Source organism: Chamaea fasciata, unplaced genomic scaffold (assembly GCF_029207755.1).
Source record: "Chamaea fasciata isolate MVZ Bird 193981 ecotype frontalis unplaced genomic scaffold, bChaFas1.0.hap1 SCAF_30, whole genome shotgun sequence".
Lineage (NCBI taxonomy): Eukaryota > Metazoa > Chordata > Aves > Passeriformes > Sylviidae > Chamaea > Chamaea fasciata.
The window spans coordinates 1,026,645-1,042,525 of NW_027094115.1; the positions used below are offsets into that span (position 1 = coordinate 1,026,645).

Here is a 15,881-nt window from a genome sequence, read left to right on the forward strand (position 1 = left end):
TTAATCCAACACTATCGTTCTGACTTCTCTGCCAATTGTGGCATCTTCTCCTGGTGGACAGCTGGGACTTGTCAAAACCACTCAACTTCTATCCAACTATTTCCTACTATATATTGCTTGAAACCACTCAGATTTCTGAATGAGCACATGAAGGACACAAATCAGCTCATGAGCAGCCGGTACCTTTGGGCAGTTGTCTAAACTGCCATCTTTAGATGTACTTTAACTTTGGTACATCTGCCCCAGAATCAGGTCATTGAACCCTTTTGATCTCTGCTCAATGTTTATTGAGCTCCAAAAACGAACAGCAAGAAAGGAGCAGCTATCCCCTCAGCCTTCTGTGAACACTGCAGTTTGTAGATACCAAATTATTCTTGATAACTAACGATCCTGATATCAGATTGTTTCTGATAGCTGACACACCTGACTAACGGGAGAATAATTGTGCTCAGTCACCATTTGGCAACTGAAGTCCCCAAGGAAGCAGCTAAACACACTTTGCTAATAAGCAGCACAGACAACAGGCAACAAAAGAAGGAGAAAAAAGCAGGTGGGGTTACCTGGCCTTTGGTTGACTCTTCTTTGCAGCAGCTTCACTTGCTTTAACTGGATCTGGGAGTTTAGCAGGGATTGGAGAGTTCTGCAGATCCCAAAAACACCCGATTTGGTATTTTGAGGGCAGAAAATAGAATCAGAAATAACGTGCAAAAATATCAAAACAAAACAGTGAGATCTGGGGATTCCCAAAGCGATTACTCCTCATGCTGGACACATAACAGACACCACAGTGTTCATGTCATGGGGAGACAGGAGTCTGGGAGAGTCTTTACAAAAGAAGAAAAGAGCGCTCGGCTTTTTGACCATTGAACATGGACTATGAACATAAAGTTCCACAGCACAACCTAGGCATTTTTAAAAGACAACCAGGAGACAGAAGTGACAGAATTTATTAATGATGCTATAAAAAACTCAGGCATAATAGAACCCAAACTATCTCTTATTCATAAAGACCATAAAAAAGCACCTGAACACAGGGAAAAATCCCAAATTTTCTATTCATGTAGAAACAACAAAATAAAATGGCTGTCACGGGTGTCCATAACAACATAAGAAAATAATTGTCAACTCCATTTTTCAGCTGACATCTCTAAAGACGCATTAAGAAGGGGCAGATGGTTTTGTAAGGTCTGATGTAGTTCAAATGCCAAGTCCCAGCCAACAGACCCAAAACTGCTGTGTTCAAACCACAGTGCAAGCCAAATTACACATGCTATGATGAGTGTGGCTGGAAATCGTATCGGTATCCCAAGCATGGCCTAATTTTCCATGTTCACATGCACAAGATCTCTTGGTTGGCCCTCACACTGGTGACTGGGTGAGGAGGTAAATCAGGGACAAACAGAAATAAGTAACATGAGAAACCCTGATTTCTGACCCAAAAAATTCAAACCAAACTGTGCTGTTACAAACAAAGAAAACCCGCCTAATTACAGAACTGGGGAACAACCAACAGAACAAAGCCAAATGCTCCATATTCAGCAACTGCCTCCCCAGCCTCTCCCAGAGCCCCCCTTAGGCCACTCCTCTGCTCACCTGGACATTCTGCACTGGGCAGTCCTTCTTGGCCAGTTTGAATGCAAAGTAGGAGACCTGATAAATGTCAGGTCTCTTATCAGGGTCTGGCTCAAGCATGTACCCTTGAAGAGACAGAGATGCTGGGATCAGAACAACAGGACACACAGATGCAAGGCAGTCAGCTGTAGCAGCACATCAGACTTGATACAACAAAGGACTTTTTTGTGCCAAGGGTGGGGAGACCCAGGCACAGGGTGCCCAGAGCAGCTGTGGCTGCCCCCTGGATCCCTGGAAGTGTCCAAGGCCAGGATGGACAGGGCTTGCAGCAGCCTGGGATGGTGGAAGGTGCCCCTGCCCACAGCAGGGGTGGCACTGGACAGGCTTTAAGGTCCCTCCAACCCAATCAATTCCACGACTCCACATTTGGTACAACCAGGTCCTAACAGGGTATCCTGTCTCATTCGAAGCTCGTGGTCAGTGCAGGCTCAGCAGGGCTTAGCTGACTGTGGGTTCAGCTGGAAACAGGGCAGGACAGTCAGGATGGACCAGAACAGATCTTCCAACAGAGGTGGGACCTGCAGCTGCTACTGAAGCCACTGAGGCAAGGAGGGGAAACGCTGCCTGGTCAGGAAACAGCACTGGGTAGGACTGGGCACTTCCAAGTGAACCCACAGGAAATGGGATTGATCCAGCCCCAGTGTGCCACAAGGACAGGGAGACAGGGCAGCCACAGGCACCACTGCAGATACTTCCACATCAGCAAAGAAAATACCAGCCTGCTCTGCAAACACATCCAACTCTGTGTGAGTCAAGACTGTGGCTAGGGAAAGAAAAAAAAAATCAAAAGCTGTGCTGGAAACAAGAGAGCTGCCCCAGCTTTGCCAAGAGTAGTGCATTGTACACTTAATTACACATTCACTCTAGTCAGAGGGATATTTATAAATCATTTCAGTTCTGTTTCCCAGTTCACAGAAGATGAATTCTTATCACTAGCCTAAGTCACTGTAGTCTTTTCAGTTCCTTATCCAAACAGATTTATTACTGCAGAAATACATTTCTGCATAAATAGGCTTATTGTGCAAGTTTCTGTAGGACTCAAACCAAATGGTTGTCTGTGTTCCTGCCTTTCCAGCCTGGCCAAACAGAAATCTCTTTGTCACAACTGTCTCCCCAAGAGTGATCTCCTAAACTAGTAGAAGATCACTTTAACCACTTCTGTGTGCAAGCAAGCCTCTGGAAAGGAGATAAAAACTCATGGTTTTACTGTAGGGGCAGGGGCTGCAAGAGCAAACCCCTGTGCTGTTTTTTAGACCTGTGGCCCTGTCAGACACTCACGGATGAGGCAGTGCATGTCCTGGGAGTGCCGGGAGTTGTCTGGAATGGTGAAGTTGCCATCACAAATGGCCACCTGGCTCTCCCCAAAGGGCAAGGTGAAGTAGCACAGCTTGTACAGCAAACAGCCCAGGGCCTGCAGAGAGAGAGAACAGGGCAAGGATTCACCAAACTGAGCCCAGCAGGGCACAGCACAGCTCTGAGAGCATGGCAGGGAGCAGGGGGGTCCTGCTGATGTCTGGCCTGCACCAACACCCTGTGAGGGGCCTGAGACAGACACAGCTGCAAGGGAAGATGAACACATGCAGAGCACTCCCTCGTTAGATGATCTGGGGGATTGTTCATCACTACACTGCCCCCAGCTCCGCAGAGCGTGACCCTTCGTGTCATTGAACTGGCAAAGCCTTTCTGCCACACACTGGGAGGAAAGAGCAAAGTAACAGCACAAATAAATGGCAACCATAATCATTAATACATCCATTCTGACAAAGAGAAACCCAAACTCTTTCCAAGATTAAGTTCAAACAACCTTTCAACTGCTATAAATAAATGCCAGGGAAGTACAGCTCATGCTGCAGGCTGCCAGGTCCTACCACCCTTCCCCTCTTACTGACATAATGCTTTGGGTAGCAAGAACCACCATCTATTGCAAAAGAAAACTGTTTTTGCACAAAGGGCTAATGATGAAACACTCCTACCGTCTCAGAGGGGGGAGCAGGAAACATTTCCTAATCCTAAGAAACTCATCATCAGCTCATCTCTTTTTTCATAGGATTTCACAATGAAATTGCACTCTGGCTTTAAAAACCCTTGATAAGATTTAAGGGAAAGGAAGGTTTCCAGCAGGACAAGGACTGGAACAGGCCTGGAAACTGAGGCCCCACTGTACTCCCCACCATACACTGCTCTGGACATGCTCTAAGTGTCACTGGAACAGAGCTCCTGCCATGCCAGGAAGAGCAGAGCCTTTTGATCTCCCCCTTTCCACACTACCACAGGAAGGAGTGCAAATCCTGGTTGTCCTCTGGCTGCCTTTGAGGCCCTGTCCTTTCCCGCTGTCACAGTTGTGACCTCCCCTCTCCACTCCAGGCCAGTGACCCTTCACAAGGCAGGGCTGGTCCCACAGACCCCTGGTTAAACCTGCTCCCACAGGAGCTGCTGCTTCCCCAGCAGCAAGCAAGCTCACTGAGGGAATTCCAGCAGATGTCACACCAGCAATTCTCCCTCTTGTAGATGCAGAACTATTGAACATACATCAAAACTCTCTCTGCTTCTACCATGTTACTTCCTAGCTCAGGGCTCCAAAAACCACAAAACATGGTCCCAGTTAGCATTTTAAACATTTTTAAACACGTGCTGAATTGCCACTCCAAACTACACTCCAAATAGCACAGACTCTCTCTCACCTCTGTCCCACCCAAAGGTGCCTTCCCCACTTGGCAAAGTTAGCCAGGAATGGATCCTGCCACAGCTGGATTTTGCTCTCACCATGAAGAAAGAGCATGGCAGGATTGACCTGATCACCAGAAACAGTTTGACAACGCAGCCCTGTGTTGCACAGGATCAGCACACTGCTGCTGCAGGGGGCATTTTCTCAGGTTTCTACTCAATTCTGACCAGAACTTTGACTCTCCGTACTAACAACCCAGCCCAGGCACAATGAGCCACAATACCATGAATTTTCTGGTTTAACCCTTAAGATATGAAACCACGTTTGCCCTATTCAACCCTGGAGTTCCATCCATCTCTAAATTCCTTCCACACAGGAAGAGTACACACATCTGTTCCACCAGCCTCCCTGCTCAGCAGGAACTCATCAGACACATCATCAGAGGAATTCTTCATTCAGAAACTGTCCAGGTTCTCAGAAAACAAGGCCAGCCCCATTTCCCTGCCATGGCAATGAAAGCAGCCTGGCTGGAGGATGCCCAGTGGTTTCCATACGTACCCAAATGTCTGCTTTTGTAGTGATGAGTTTGCCGCTGTACAGGTTCACCATCTCTGGTGCTCTGTAGGATAACGTTGTGTACCTGCAAGGGAAGGTGGATCAGGGAGTTCAAAAGGGGTATATCAGGTACGTCACACCCAAATAATTCAAAATTCACTCTTTCCCTATTCATTTTAAGGAAAGGGACGCTAAAGATATCTATCAGAAAATTCATCTAACAGCATCACCCGCTACACAGCTCAAACAATAAGACACCCCTCCAACTGCCCTGGGAAGCCAAAATAGTAACCACAATCCTTTCTAAAGCACAGAATTCACCACAAAACTGTGCAGTCATTTTAAGAACAAAAACATGCAAGGACTCAAAGCATTAACAAGGTCAGTAATCAAATGTCCTCTGCAATGCCCTCACTGCAAGGCTGTAGCCAACTGTATTACAGAAACTGTAACTGGATAGGTAGCTCCTAGAAAGTAGATTTCCACACCAGGAGTCCTGCTCAGAGCCACTGCAGCAAGGAATGGGCCACTGACATTTCCCATGCAGAGCTGGGATCAGCCCCAGTCAGTGCTCAGATCCATGGGGAGGGGAGCTCAGTGAGGATGGGATTGTGCCATCCCTGTCTGGAGATCAGACAAGCCAAAACAGAGGAAGGACAGAGACAGCTTGACCCTGCACAGGACAGAACAGGTCACTGCCTCGCCGAGGTGGGGCTGCTTCTCTGCATTAATCTCAGTCTTCCAGGTCCAAAGCAATTACATCAAGCTCAATTTATTGTTTCACCTTCCCCCGGGCACTCATTCACCTGCAGCAGACACTGCCATGCAGCACAGCCCATCTGCTGCAACAGGCTAAGCAAAATTAATCCCAGCACAAGAAAAAATTACCCTTCAAACATACACTACAGCTGAGCTGAACAGGCAAAGCCCACTTACTTCTTGATCTCTTCCTCGACCGCATTCACCCCTTCTGTTTGAGGGTTTTGGAATTTGTTAGTAGCACTTCCAAAGTCACACAGGACATAGTGGCCACGGTCATGCAGCAGGATGTTTTCAACCTGGGAGCATCACAGACAGACACAGAATTACTCAGACAAAAAAATATTCAGGGTTTGGGTATTTTTCAGATGAGTTAAGGTTTTAAGTGCCTGAAGACATATCAGACACATCTGACACTAAAGCCTAATGTGACAGCAAAGAAAAAAGGCATCAAAACTCTGCCACATCTCCTAAAATAGAAGTCAAATCATGGAAGCACGGTTGTAACACTGCCTTCCCTCCCTTCTCCTCCTGCAAGCACGTTCCTTTGCCTCTTATAAAAGACTTCAGTGACCCAGTGCCTTTGGAGCTCAACGCTCCTGAGCTACTGTGCCCCTGGTCTGGCATCTGAATTGGGGACAGGAAATCCAAGCTGTCCCAGCTTTACAAAGGGCTGTAACTCCTCACTGTCCATGGGGCAGAGCAGAGGCAAACAAATAACACGCACACATCCATATTTATGAAATTAAAACACATCTCCAGGTCTTTGCCTGCATTTTACCCGTCCCTGAGGGTCTCGTTCAAAACAAACCTCAGCTCATGCTCACATTTATTTGTTTGTTCTCAGAGTATGCTGGGTGCCCCAGAGTCCCTGAACAGGGGCTGTAGCAGCAGAGGCTCCCCCAGACTGCTGAGAAGACCCCTTTCTTCCAAGTATTATTTGGTACCTTGAATCAGGCAACAGAAACAAATGCTGAAACAAATAAAATCAGCAGAAACCTTCCCCTCAGTACTCACAACTGTGCATTAACCAAACTCTACCTTGCTTTCACCTAAGAAAATTGCCTGTTTCAACACTGACTTAAAATGTTTGAAACCCTGCGTTCCATTCTTTGCTTTGGCAGAACATCCCTGTGTTCCAACTCTTCATCTGTGCAGCAGCATTAACAGCATGTTCTCTCGAGGGAACACACAATTTTTCATGTCTTTATCTTCAATCAGTGTCAAATCCTCAGATACAACAACGAGATAAAACATACTGCTCATACAGTTCAAAATAAAAAAAAAAAAATCACCACATAAGCATTTGCTAACAAAACCCTTTGGAAGGAGAGCTCCCCATCAAGGATGATCTTTACAAGAAGGAAAGAAAAAGAAGGACTCAGCATTTTAAGCATCAGAAAATGCAGTCAAATTAGAGCAGCTGAGGGGGAGAACGTTGGCTTGAACCCAAGGGTTAAACACACCCCTTCCCCCTCTGCCATCCATCTGCTTTGAATAAAGCACTGCACACAGATGTTCTCCCCAGAAGATCAACACTGGCGGCGTTATTCCCCGCTCCCTGCAAATACTCCTCCAACATTTCCCCAAGAGTCCTCCCACTTTATCTGGCTGCGAATTCTGAGGTGATTTTTCACTCAAACACCCTGTGAGGTTTGTTAAACATCAGCACGGGACATCCAGCAACCAGGTTTGATTAGCAAATGCCAGGAGAAGGAAAAAATATACACAGCAAAAGAAATTACTGCTACCCACTGCCAGGCCAGAGAAAAGTGTCTTTAAAAGGAGTATGAAGGCGTCTTCTGGTCTAACACTCAGAAAGCTGCACTCCAGCTTCCAGGACTGCTAACTCTGGCTGCAGCCTTTGATACACTCAGCAGAGTCAGATTTAGACTCCAAACAAAAGCCTTTAAGAGATGATGAGTTGTCTGAAGTTTTGCTGGTTACAGAGTGCAGTCAGCTTCAGTCCTTCAAAAATAAATGCTTCGTTGCTAGAACAGAACCAGAGTAATAAAAACTACTGCACAGACATGCTGGGGAGGGATGAGGACAGGTTTTCTTTAGCTGACTTATTCAACACCTGTGACCCTTTCCTGAGAGCAACAGCTTCAAGGCCAGTATTCCTGAGCTCAGGGAGGGATGCATGACCAGGGCACACTTCCTGGCTGCTCTGCAGCACTGCTGGGTCTCTCAGAGATGTTTCCACTTCCCTTTCTACCCTGCTTACTATTTACCTTTGAAAGCTGATGCAATGTTTGATGGCACAGAGTGAGAGCCACGTGGCAGTGACTCATTTTGGCACAGGCACACTCCTGACATGGCCAGCATGAGGGTTCACCATGAATGAGGGGACTGGACAATTTTACAGATCACACTCAACAGACCCCTCCAAACAAATTCCAGGCAAAGTCTCATTGGTGGCATCAGGGCAAGACTTGGCACTGCAAAGAGCGACAGAACGCAGTGAGATGACAACAGCACAGTGGGACTGTCCGAGCATGCCACAGCAGGGCAACACTGTGAGGGCTCCTGCTGGGGTAAAAGCAGGAGAAACTACATCCTCATCCTGAGAGAACAATTTCCCGGGCACTGCAGAAAGTGGGGAAAGGAAAGAAGAGGTTTGGATCAACAGCATCCTCTGGATTGACTGACACAGCTTTTGAGTGCGTCCTGCTCTGTGCCTGCTACAGTAAAAATCATCCTCTCATCTGCCATCCAGATATATACGACCTGGTTTATGGCAACCAAAGCACATAAAATAAACATCACAGCATGTACTGCACAACAGGCAGTGCCACAGCACCTAAATCAACCACCAACCCAGGACAGGACCCCCAAACACACCCAGGGGTGACACAGGATCTCTTTGTGGTCCTTACTCACAGTGCCATGACCCCTTTTGCCTATAGACATGCTGGGTAAAGGTGCTGCTGTCCACAGCCGTTGGTCATTTCCCACCAGCTGGGGACTGTGCCAACAGGAGGCTGTTCTGCTTCAGGAAAAGCTTTGGGTTAATTCAAAATCAGGGGCCACTGAAACTCCTCCAGCTGCACTTGTCTGAAAGGGCTGAGAGATCATTCACAGCATCCCTTCTGCTGGCAGAGCTCTCTGGGCAGGAACCTCCAGCACTAGAGCAGCATCAAAGAGCTGGAATGCAAAAAAGGCCTCCAAGCCCCAAGCAGCTGCCTGCAAACCAACATCTGCCCCCTCTTCAGCAGGGTATATTCACCCCAAGAAAACATTTACTCAATGGATGTCCCTCCTTTCACCCAGAACTTGTACAAAACTTCTCTGGCCCTTAATCTCTCTTGGTTTTGCAACTCCCCCTTGATAGTATTATATTTTAACACAAAGTCTACACACACACACACATATATATATATATATATATAAAATCTGTGTTAGTACTTAGATCCCCAGAGATCACCATGACAGAAACAATACACTACTCAAGCAGAAAACATGTCTCCAAGCAGAGAAGAACCAACTCTGACTCTGGGCATACCTTACCAAAAGTCAGGCCTTGCAAAACCTTCCCTGACCTAAGCAGGCAACAGTGAGCTGGACACCAGCCCCAACAGCCCATTTCAACTACAACTCAGAGCAGAAAGTAACACTCCAGATCAACTCACTAATCCAGCACAGACGTCCCAGATTTATTCCCCTGCAACACACTGAGTTTGTTCTTTATTAAACCCCCCAGGGATTCACCAGAAAGGTAAGGGCAGAGATTAATGTCAGCTGGGGAGGTTCCTGTTCCTCATCCTCTCACCCTGTTTTCCTGACCTATACAAATTCCTGAAAGCTGCCCACAGACTTTAAAGCTTTAAATTCAGGACTCAGATTGGTAAGAGATCACCCATTTCCCTCTGAGAAGAGACACAGGAGTTGTTTCTAAATCCAAACTGACTGAGTGGTGGCATCACTGCCATTTCACATATGCCAGGGCCCACCAAACCCTGAGGATTTTTTCCCCTGCTGTACCTGGCTCTCCTTGGAACATGTGGTATCTTTGGTTCGTGTAAAACAATGGCCAGTGGGACAAACATCTGTGAGGGCTCTGAAAATAGAACGTGCCCCACGAAGCACATTTGAATTTCAAATGCACACAAGCAGCTTCCTTCTTGCCTGAGTATTTCATTCCGGCATTTTATGAGCTCGTTGAAAGCAAAGGGAACATCTTTTTGTTTGCTGGATTACAGGTGTGGGATTTTTCCCAAGCTGACCCAGCTCTGTTCCCAGCTAAGCACACGGAGTTTTACAACACAATTTCATGGTCAGAGCTCCAGAGGCCACTTCCAAAAGCTCCTATGGATTTCTGCCCCAAGGCCAACGCTTCTGGAGTGCTCCTTTTAATCTGGGTCCAGGAAACTACGTCATAGCACACTTGTTGTGAGCTACCTTAAATAAGCAGTGTTTCAGGTCACTGTAAATAATTCTGGCACATGTGCAAGACAGAATTATTCACAAACATTTGTGTTTAAGTAGATCGATAGACAGCAAACATATGGTAAGTGGCACTGAGAGGCTCATTACTTTTTTTATCTTCCAGTAGAGAGGTGTGTTTATGCCCACTTTCCCTCATTAATAACAAGAGAAGCACAGCACTGGGGCGTGGGCAGCTTGCAGACACAAGGAGGATGCACCCTCCCTGCTGCACCCCTGGAGCCACGGCTCACCTTCAGATCCCTGTGGATGATGGGAGTCTTGCACTGGTGCAGCCTGGCCACGGCCTCGCAGGTGTCGCAGAAGATCTGCAGGACCTCGCTCTCGGTGAAGCCGGTCTGCAGGCGCTGGTTCATCAAGTTCACCACCTGCCCCCCTGGCAGGACAGAACCACAGAAGGGACACTGTGACCTCTGGCCATCCCACATCACAGCAGGGACAAAGTGAGACCTCTCCTCCCCACATCCCATCACAGGGCACACAACGAGCTCTGGCCACCCCAAACCCAGTCTCCCTGACAACCCTGGTCCGGGGCTGCTCCTCAAACTGGAGCTCCATAGTCAGCACACAAGGAGTTCAGACTAACAAACCAACCCTGAAGGCTTTCTGCAATCTGCTTACTCAGCTTGTTTCATTCTCCTACATCCCAGGGGTTTGCAGAACCTGTGGGCAGGTGTTACAGCTCACCGGGGCTCTGAACACACCTTCACACCAACTCCCACAGCACACCTTGCCCTGGCTGTGTCAGCACTCAAGCAATTTTTACTGATTTTCTTTTTTTCTTCCAAATAGGACTTCTTTTGTCTGACTAGAGGAATAAAAGGCTGAATTTGGGGCACCCACAGTCCACAGATTAGTCTGCCACATGTAAGCAAGAGGAGGGAGGAAGGGAGACACTCAGAAAACCCACACGTTAAGTGTCTTGGCTGAAGTTGTCCACTGGCAAAGAAACTAAAAATCCATCTGTAACAAGGGAAAGTCTGGACAAACAAAAGCAAGTTTTCATGAACAAGTCTTGAATTTGTCTCAGCTTTGGGGTTTTGTTGCCGTCAAGGCCTTTCCAAAACAATCCAGAGGTTTTTCTTCTCCTCTAAACACCCTAGACAGACAGAGAAAAAGTCCTTTCTGAAGCTCTGGCTAAGCAGCACTGTATCATTCCACATCACAAGTGCTGGAAAACTTTCGTGATAGGAAAGAAAAGCCCCGTTTAATGAATACTACAGCTGTGAACATTTTACACTCAAAATGAATGCAGTTCTGCAAACAAAGACGCTGATTTGGTTTGGAAACTGTCAGCCACAAAAGGGAAGTAACAAGGGAAAATCAGTGTGTAACAGCCATCGCAGAGGGAAGGCTGCAGACAGTGGTCAGCGTGTGCTCGGCACAGCAAGAGCCATGTGAGAAATGCCATCCTGCAGCTCTCCTCCTTTCAATGGAAGGAAACTCCTTAGAAAGATAGATTTTACTTCATCAGCCCAAAATTTGGGTCCTGCAGCTGTGAGGGTGCATCTGAACAACTTGGGTTTGTACCTCCCTCAACAGTGGGCTCTGCACACGGGGCTGAGCAGGGGTTTGCCAGCACTGCCAGGCCTCGTGCTTACAACAGCTCTTGTCATGTTTAGGTTGAAGCCTAAAGAGGGCTTATGGAGTGATGCCTTCAGCAAAACTGCACCCAAAGTTCTTCCTCTTACCAGCAAACAACCCAGTGCAAGGCAGTGCAGAGAACAACTCAGGCAAAACAAAACAGCAAAGAGGACATGGTGGAACAGAAGCCTGCACTGGGCATGTTTACACACATCTACATGTCCTTGCTACAATGCTTTTGAGTTCAAAGCCAGACAGGCCCAAAAATACAGATTTCCAGGGGCTGTCACCATCCAAACTAGCCACAGGCTCCTGAAGTCACCTGGCCAAAACATTATTTTAGTTGAACACTCTTCCTGCAAGAAGCATTTGAGCCCAGCAGATGCATCATGTTCAAAACACCACATTCCAGCCACAAAGATCAAAGCTTCGGGACAGCTGGAAGAGCCTGTCTGGCTACAGACAGCCAAGCCAAAAGGTCAGAGGTAAGAGGAATGCTTTTTGGCTTCCTATTATCCATTTCATGCTTCTTCCAGAACAATCCTAAGCCATGCTGATGGGGAACAAAGCTTGCAATGAGACTAAAGTGAAGAAAAATTATATTCCTGGCAGCTTTAAGAGGAGCCACTTCTTGTGTGAACCATTCTAAAGACAAGAGCAAGATGTATTTAAGGGTTCTCCTTCGCAACAGAGCGGACCCAGGACTACCAAGATGGTACCAATCCCATTAACACAGTCAACACAGCCTCACAGGACATCCACTTCTCCACCCCTAGTCCTGGCTTTGCTCAGCTCAGAACAGCTTCCTGGCAGCTTAGGAACAGCTCTTTTTTCAAAAGGAAGATGTTGTGCAAATTCCCTGTAAGCACAGAAGGACAGCCCCACCCATGACCAACATGCCCTCACTCACCCCGGCAGAAGTCCATGAGGATCAACACTTCCCACACATCCCCGCTGCTGACAGAGTTGATGCTGGAGTCAATGTAGCCCACAATGTTCTTGTGGCCAGACAGATCCCGCTGCAAGACAGACAAATTCACACCATGGACCAGCCATGCAGAGCAAGCAGCGTTTTCATCTGGTTCCTCCACACTGCACAAGCTTCTGTCACTTGGGATTAATCGTCACTCAGAGCTTGAGCAAACCTGAGGTTTGTCTCTACCTGTTTTCCTTCCAGAAGGATCTGAGACAAACAGCAGAGAAACAGCCAGCCTGATGAATTAACCTGTTCAGGCCTGGTCCAGATTTTGGCAAATTCCCTGAGGTGGCCCAGGCCAGGCCCCGGGAGCTGCTCCTCCTCTACAGGAGGGGAAAACAGGGCAGAGGGTGGCAGGGGCCATGCAGGACTTGCTGGCCTTACTTCTCTCATCTCCTTCCAACTCTTCTGCTGACAAAATGTATCTCAAATCTTCACATACTCAAAAAAAAACCCCACTAAAACAACAAAATAAATCTTAACCTTGCTTTTAGAAGCGCTTTATTTTAAGTAACTTGACAGATTAAAGCACAAGCTCTCATATTGATGATTTACTACAGAATCACAGACTGGTTTGGGTTGGAAGGGACCGAGAAGATCATCAAGTTCCAAACCCCTGCTATGGAGACACATGCTAAATTGCAGGGAAAATTTGTTTCTTTGGGACTGCCAGCTTCACACACACTCCCAGCTGTGACAGCCAGCCCAGTCTGATGCTCAGCTTCACCGGTAAAAGAAATCAAGGTTCTGCTGGGCACATTCTGCTCTAACACTGTAGGGCTGCAAAAACTGCAGTTAAGTGTAAAATAATTCCTTATTGCAGAAAAGCTGGAAAAGAAGTAAACATCTCCTTTTAGAGATGCACTGGCTCTTCAGGACACAAATGCTCAGGAATAAAATCCAGCCCAGGAGCAAGCAGCCCTGCACCTCCTCACCCTCGCTTTCCATGAGCCACCATTCCAAAGGCACCGAAGACATGGAGACAAGAGAAAGCAGCAGCAAGTGTAACCCAAGTAAACAAGATTAAACGAGCACAGCTAAACCTCTGATGTGAGATCTAATCTCACCTTTTCCCATGTAGCCACAGGGAAAACAAGCCCAAAGCTTCCCTGCACTATCACAAACTACAGCAATTCACTTAAAAGGTATTAACCTAATTAAAAGCTACTTCTGAAATCACACACAGAATTGCTGCAGGTAGGAGTTTCTGATATGAAGATCATCTACCCCAAACCTGTACCTCGTGTGGTAAATTCGCAAAATGAGGATTTTATATTTTCTTTCCCACCTGGCAGCTGCTCTAAACGCTCATCAGTATCTTTGAATACGACCTCAAAAGTGGAATTTCCCATGTTTACCATGCTGCAAACAAGATTAGGCAAATCTGTCTTGATCATCTCCATTTTGTCTTTGTTTAGAGAAGCTAAGTTTAAAACAGCTATTATAAATAGCTATCCCATCACATAAATCCTTGTATCCAACAATCTAGAGAAATATCCCAGAGTTTATTACAAGTACTTTATATTCCAAAAGCCCTGGCAGCAACTACTCCACAGATACTGTTTTAATCTACCAACCTCAGTGATGCAGAGAACCTTCATCCCAACCCAAAATATTAGAAGATGCTGTGATACAGATTTATCTCAGGATGGAGGTGTGCCATTCATGCACTGATTTCAGTTCAGAGATAACAGAATCATCAGCCTTTTCTCATCAAGTTTCAAAGGCTGAAGACTTGAGATCTATCTCAATTGAAGATTGTGAGACACTGAATTCCAACACCCCCAGCCATGCTCACATCTTCAGCCCTTCCTTTTCCCATGAAGACATGCAGTTCCCTCCTCATTTTCCCAGAACTCCCTGGGGTTTTTTTCACATACCAGGTTTTCCTTGTCCACTGGCTGGGAAAGAGTTCAATACTAGATTTTCACACAACTCCAGAGGTCAGGTCTTTTCCACACAAAAGCCATTTTTGCTAGGAAAATGCACAATTTGTGACCTGATACCACAGAGTTCACAAGCAGAAGGTGACCAGGCTCCCACCCCCCTGCATTCCAGTCTGGGGACCCAGCACAGAGCAGGGACTCACCATGATCTGGATCTCCCTCTTGCAGACCTGCAGGTCATACTCGTTGTTGACGTACATCCTCTTCAGGGCACACTTCACCCCATTGCTTGTCCTCACCAGGAACACGATTGCAAAGCCACCTATGGAAGACACAAAATCACCTGTTCATTAACAAGAAACCTCTTGGCCTTTGCCCCCAACCCTGTCCCTGCCAGGGGAGTACAGCTGGAAGAGGGAGGGCACTGAGCAGCTCCCACCACTCCACAGTGGGAATGCTCCTTCCCATGCCCATCTCCAGATGGAGCTTCCAGCTCTGCCTGGACAGTTATCTCTAGGATCTAGAAGGGATCCAAGAGGGTAATCTTCAGTTAATGGCAACAAAGTTAACAGTTAACATCTCCATAAAAACAAGCAATTACACCAGTTCCTGGTCCTGCCAGACAGTCCCTCATTGCTCCATTAATTCCCATTATGAAGAAGAAAGCTGAAGGACAGCAACGCTGCCTTGGACAGAAATCAGAGCTACAGATCACCCACTGAACCACCAAAGGCCAAAACTTAAAAGGCTCTGCAACTTTGAAGCATCTAAGTTACATTACAAAGCTGATTTGTGCAAGAAGCAGAAGAAACATCTCCCACATGCTGTTTGATGTTAATGCTTTTAAATCAGGACAGAAGAACAAGGGAAAAACCCACAATTTATTCTGTGGTCATTACTATTAGTAAAGTCAGGACTCCCAGGATAAATTGACTTGTTTCAGATGAAAGCCTTTTATCTCTGTCAGCTCTCCATCAAAATACACAGGTTTACATTTGTAGTCCTGGCAGAAATAGGAAGCTGATGGAGGACGGAGGGGTAGAAGCATCAAGTTTCACACTGGGCTCCGGAGATCGGAATGAATTTTGTCAGAGTAGCACAAATCCAAGCAGCCAGAAGTGCTGCACACTAGTGAAAAGGGAGGCACAATGACACTGCTGAGGCCACAGCCCAACAGCACCACATCTGCTCTCCCAGCACCTTACACTGCACACATATTTATGTTCAAGGACTCGTAAAGGCCCAGCACACAAGTGAGTTACGTGTCAGCTCCTCTTCCACCTTGACACAGGTATTACACACGCAGGCAACACACCTGCCAGCACGGGAACTGCTCAGCAGGAATCTCTCTTGGCAGGCAAACCCCTCAGTTTTACAC

General features: G+C 46.9%; 1 protein-coding gene across 10 annotated transcripts in view; it reads right to left on the reverse strand.

Annotated features, from left to right (window-relative positions):
* The window catches only part of AAK1 (AP2 associated kinase 1), a 75,085-nt gene that overhangs the window by 36,363 nt on the left and 22,841 nt on the right, over positions 1-15,881 (reverse strand). For all 10 annotated transcript variants that reach the window (XM_066206392.1, XM_066206390.1, XM_066206385.1 and 7 more), the window contains exons 3-10: positions 14,707-14,825; positions 12,552-12,660; positions 10,291-10,433; positions 5,789-5,910; positions 4,856-4,937; positions 2,911-3,043; positions 1,594-1,697; positions 561-640 (exon numbers count right to left, since the gene is read on the reverse strand). In XM_066206392.1, the coding sequence (XP_066062489.1) occupies positions 561-640; positions 1,594-1,697; positions 2,911-3,043; positions 4,856-4,937; positions 5,789-5,910; positions 10,291-10,433; positions 12,552-12,660; positions 14,707-14,825 (892 nt within the window). The remainder of the gene's footprint in view (positions 1-560; positions 641-1,593; positions 1,698-2,910; positions 3,044-4,855; positions 4,938-5,788; positions 5,911-10,290; positions 10,434-12,551; positions 12,661-14,706; positions 14,826-15,881) is intronic.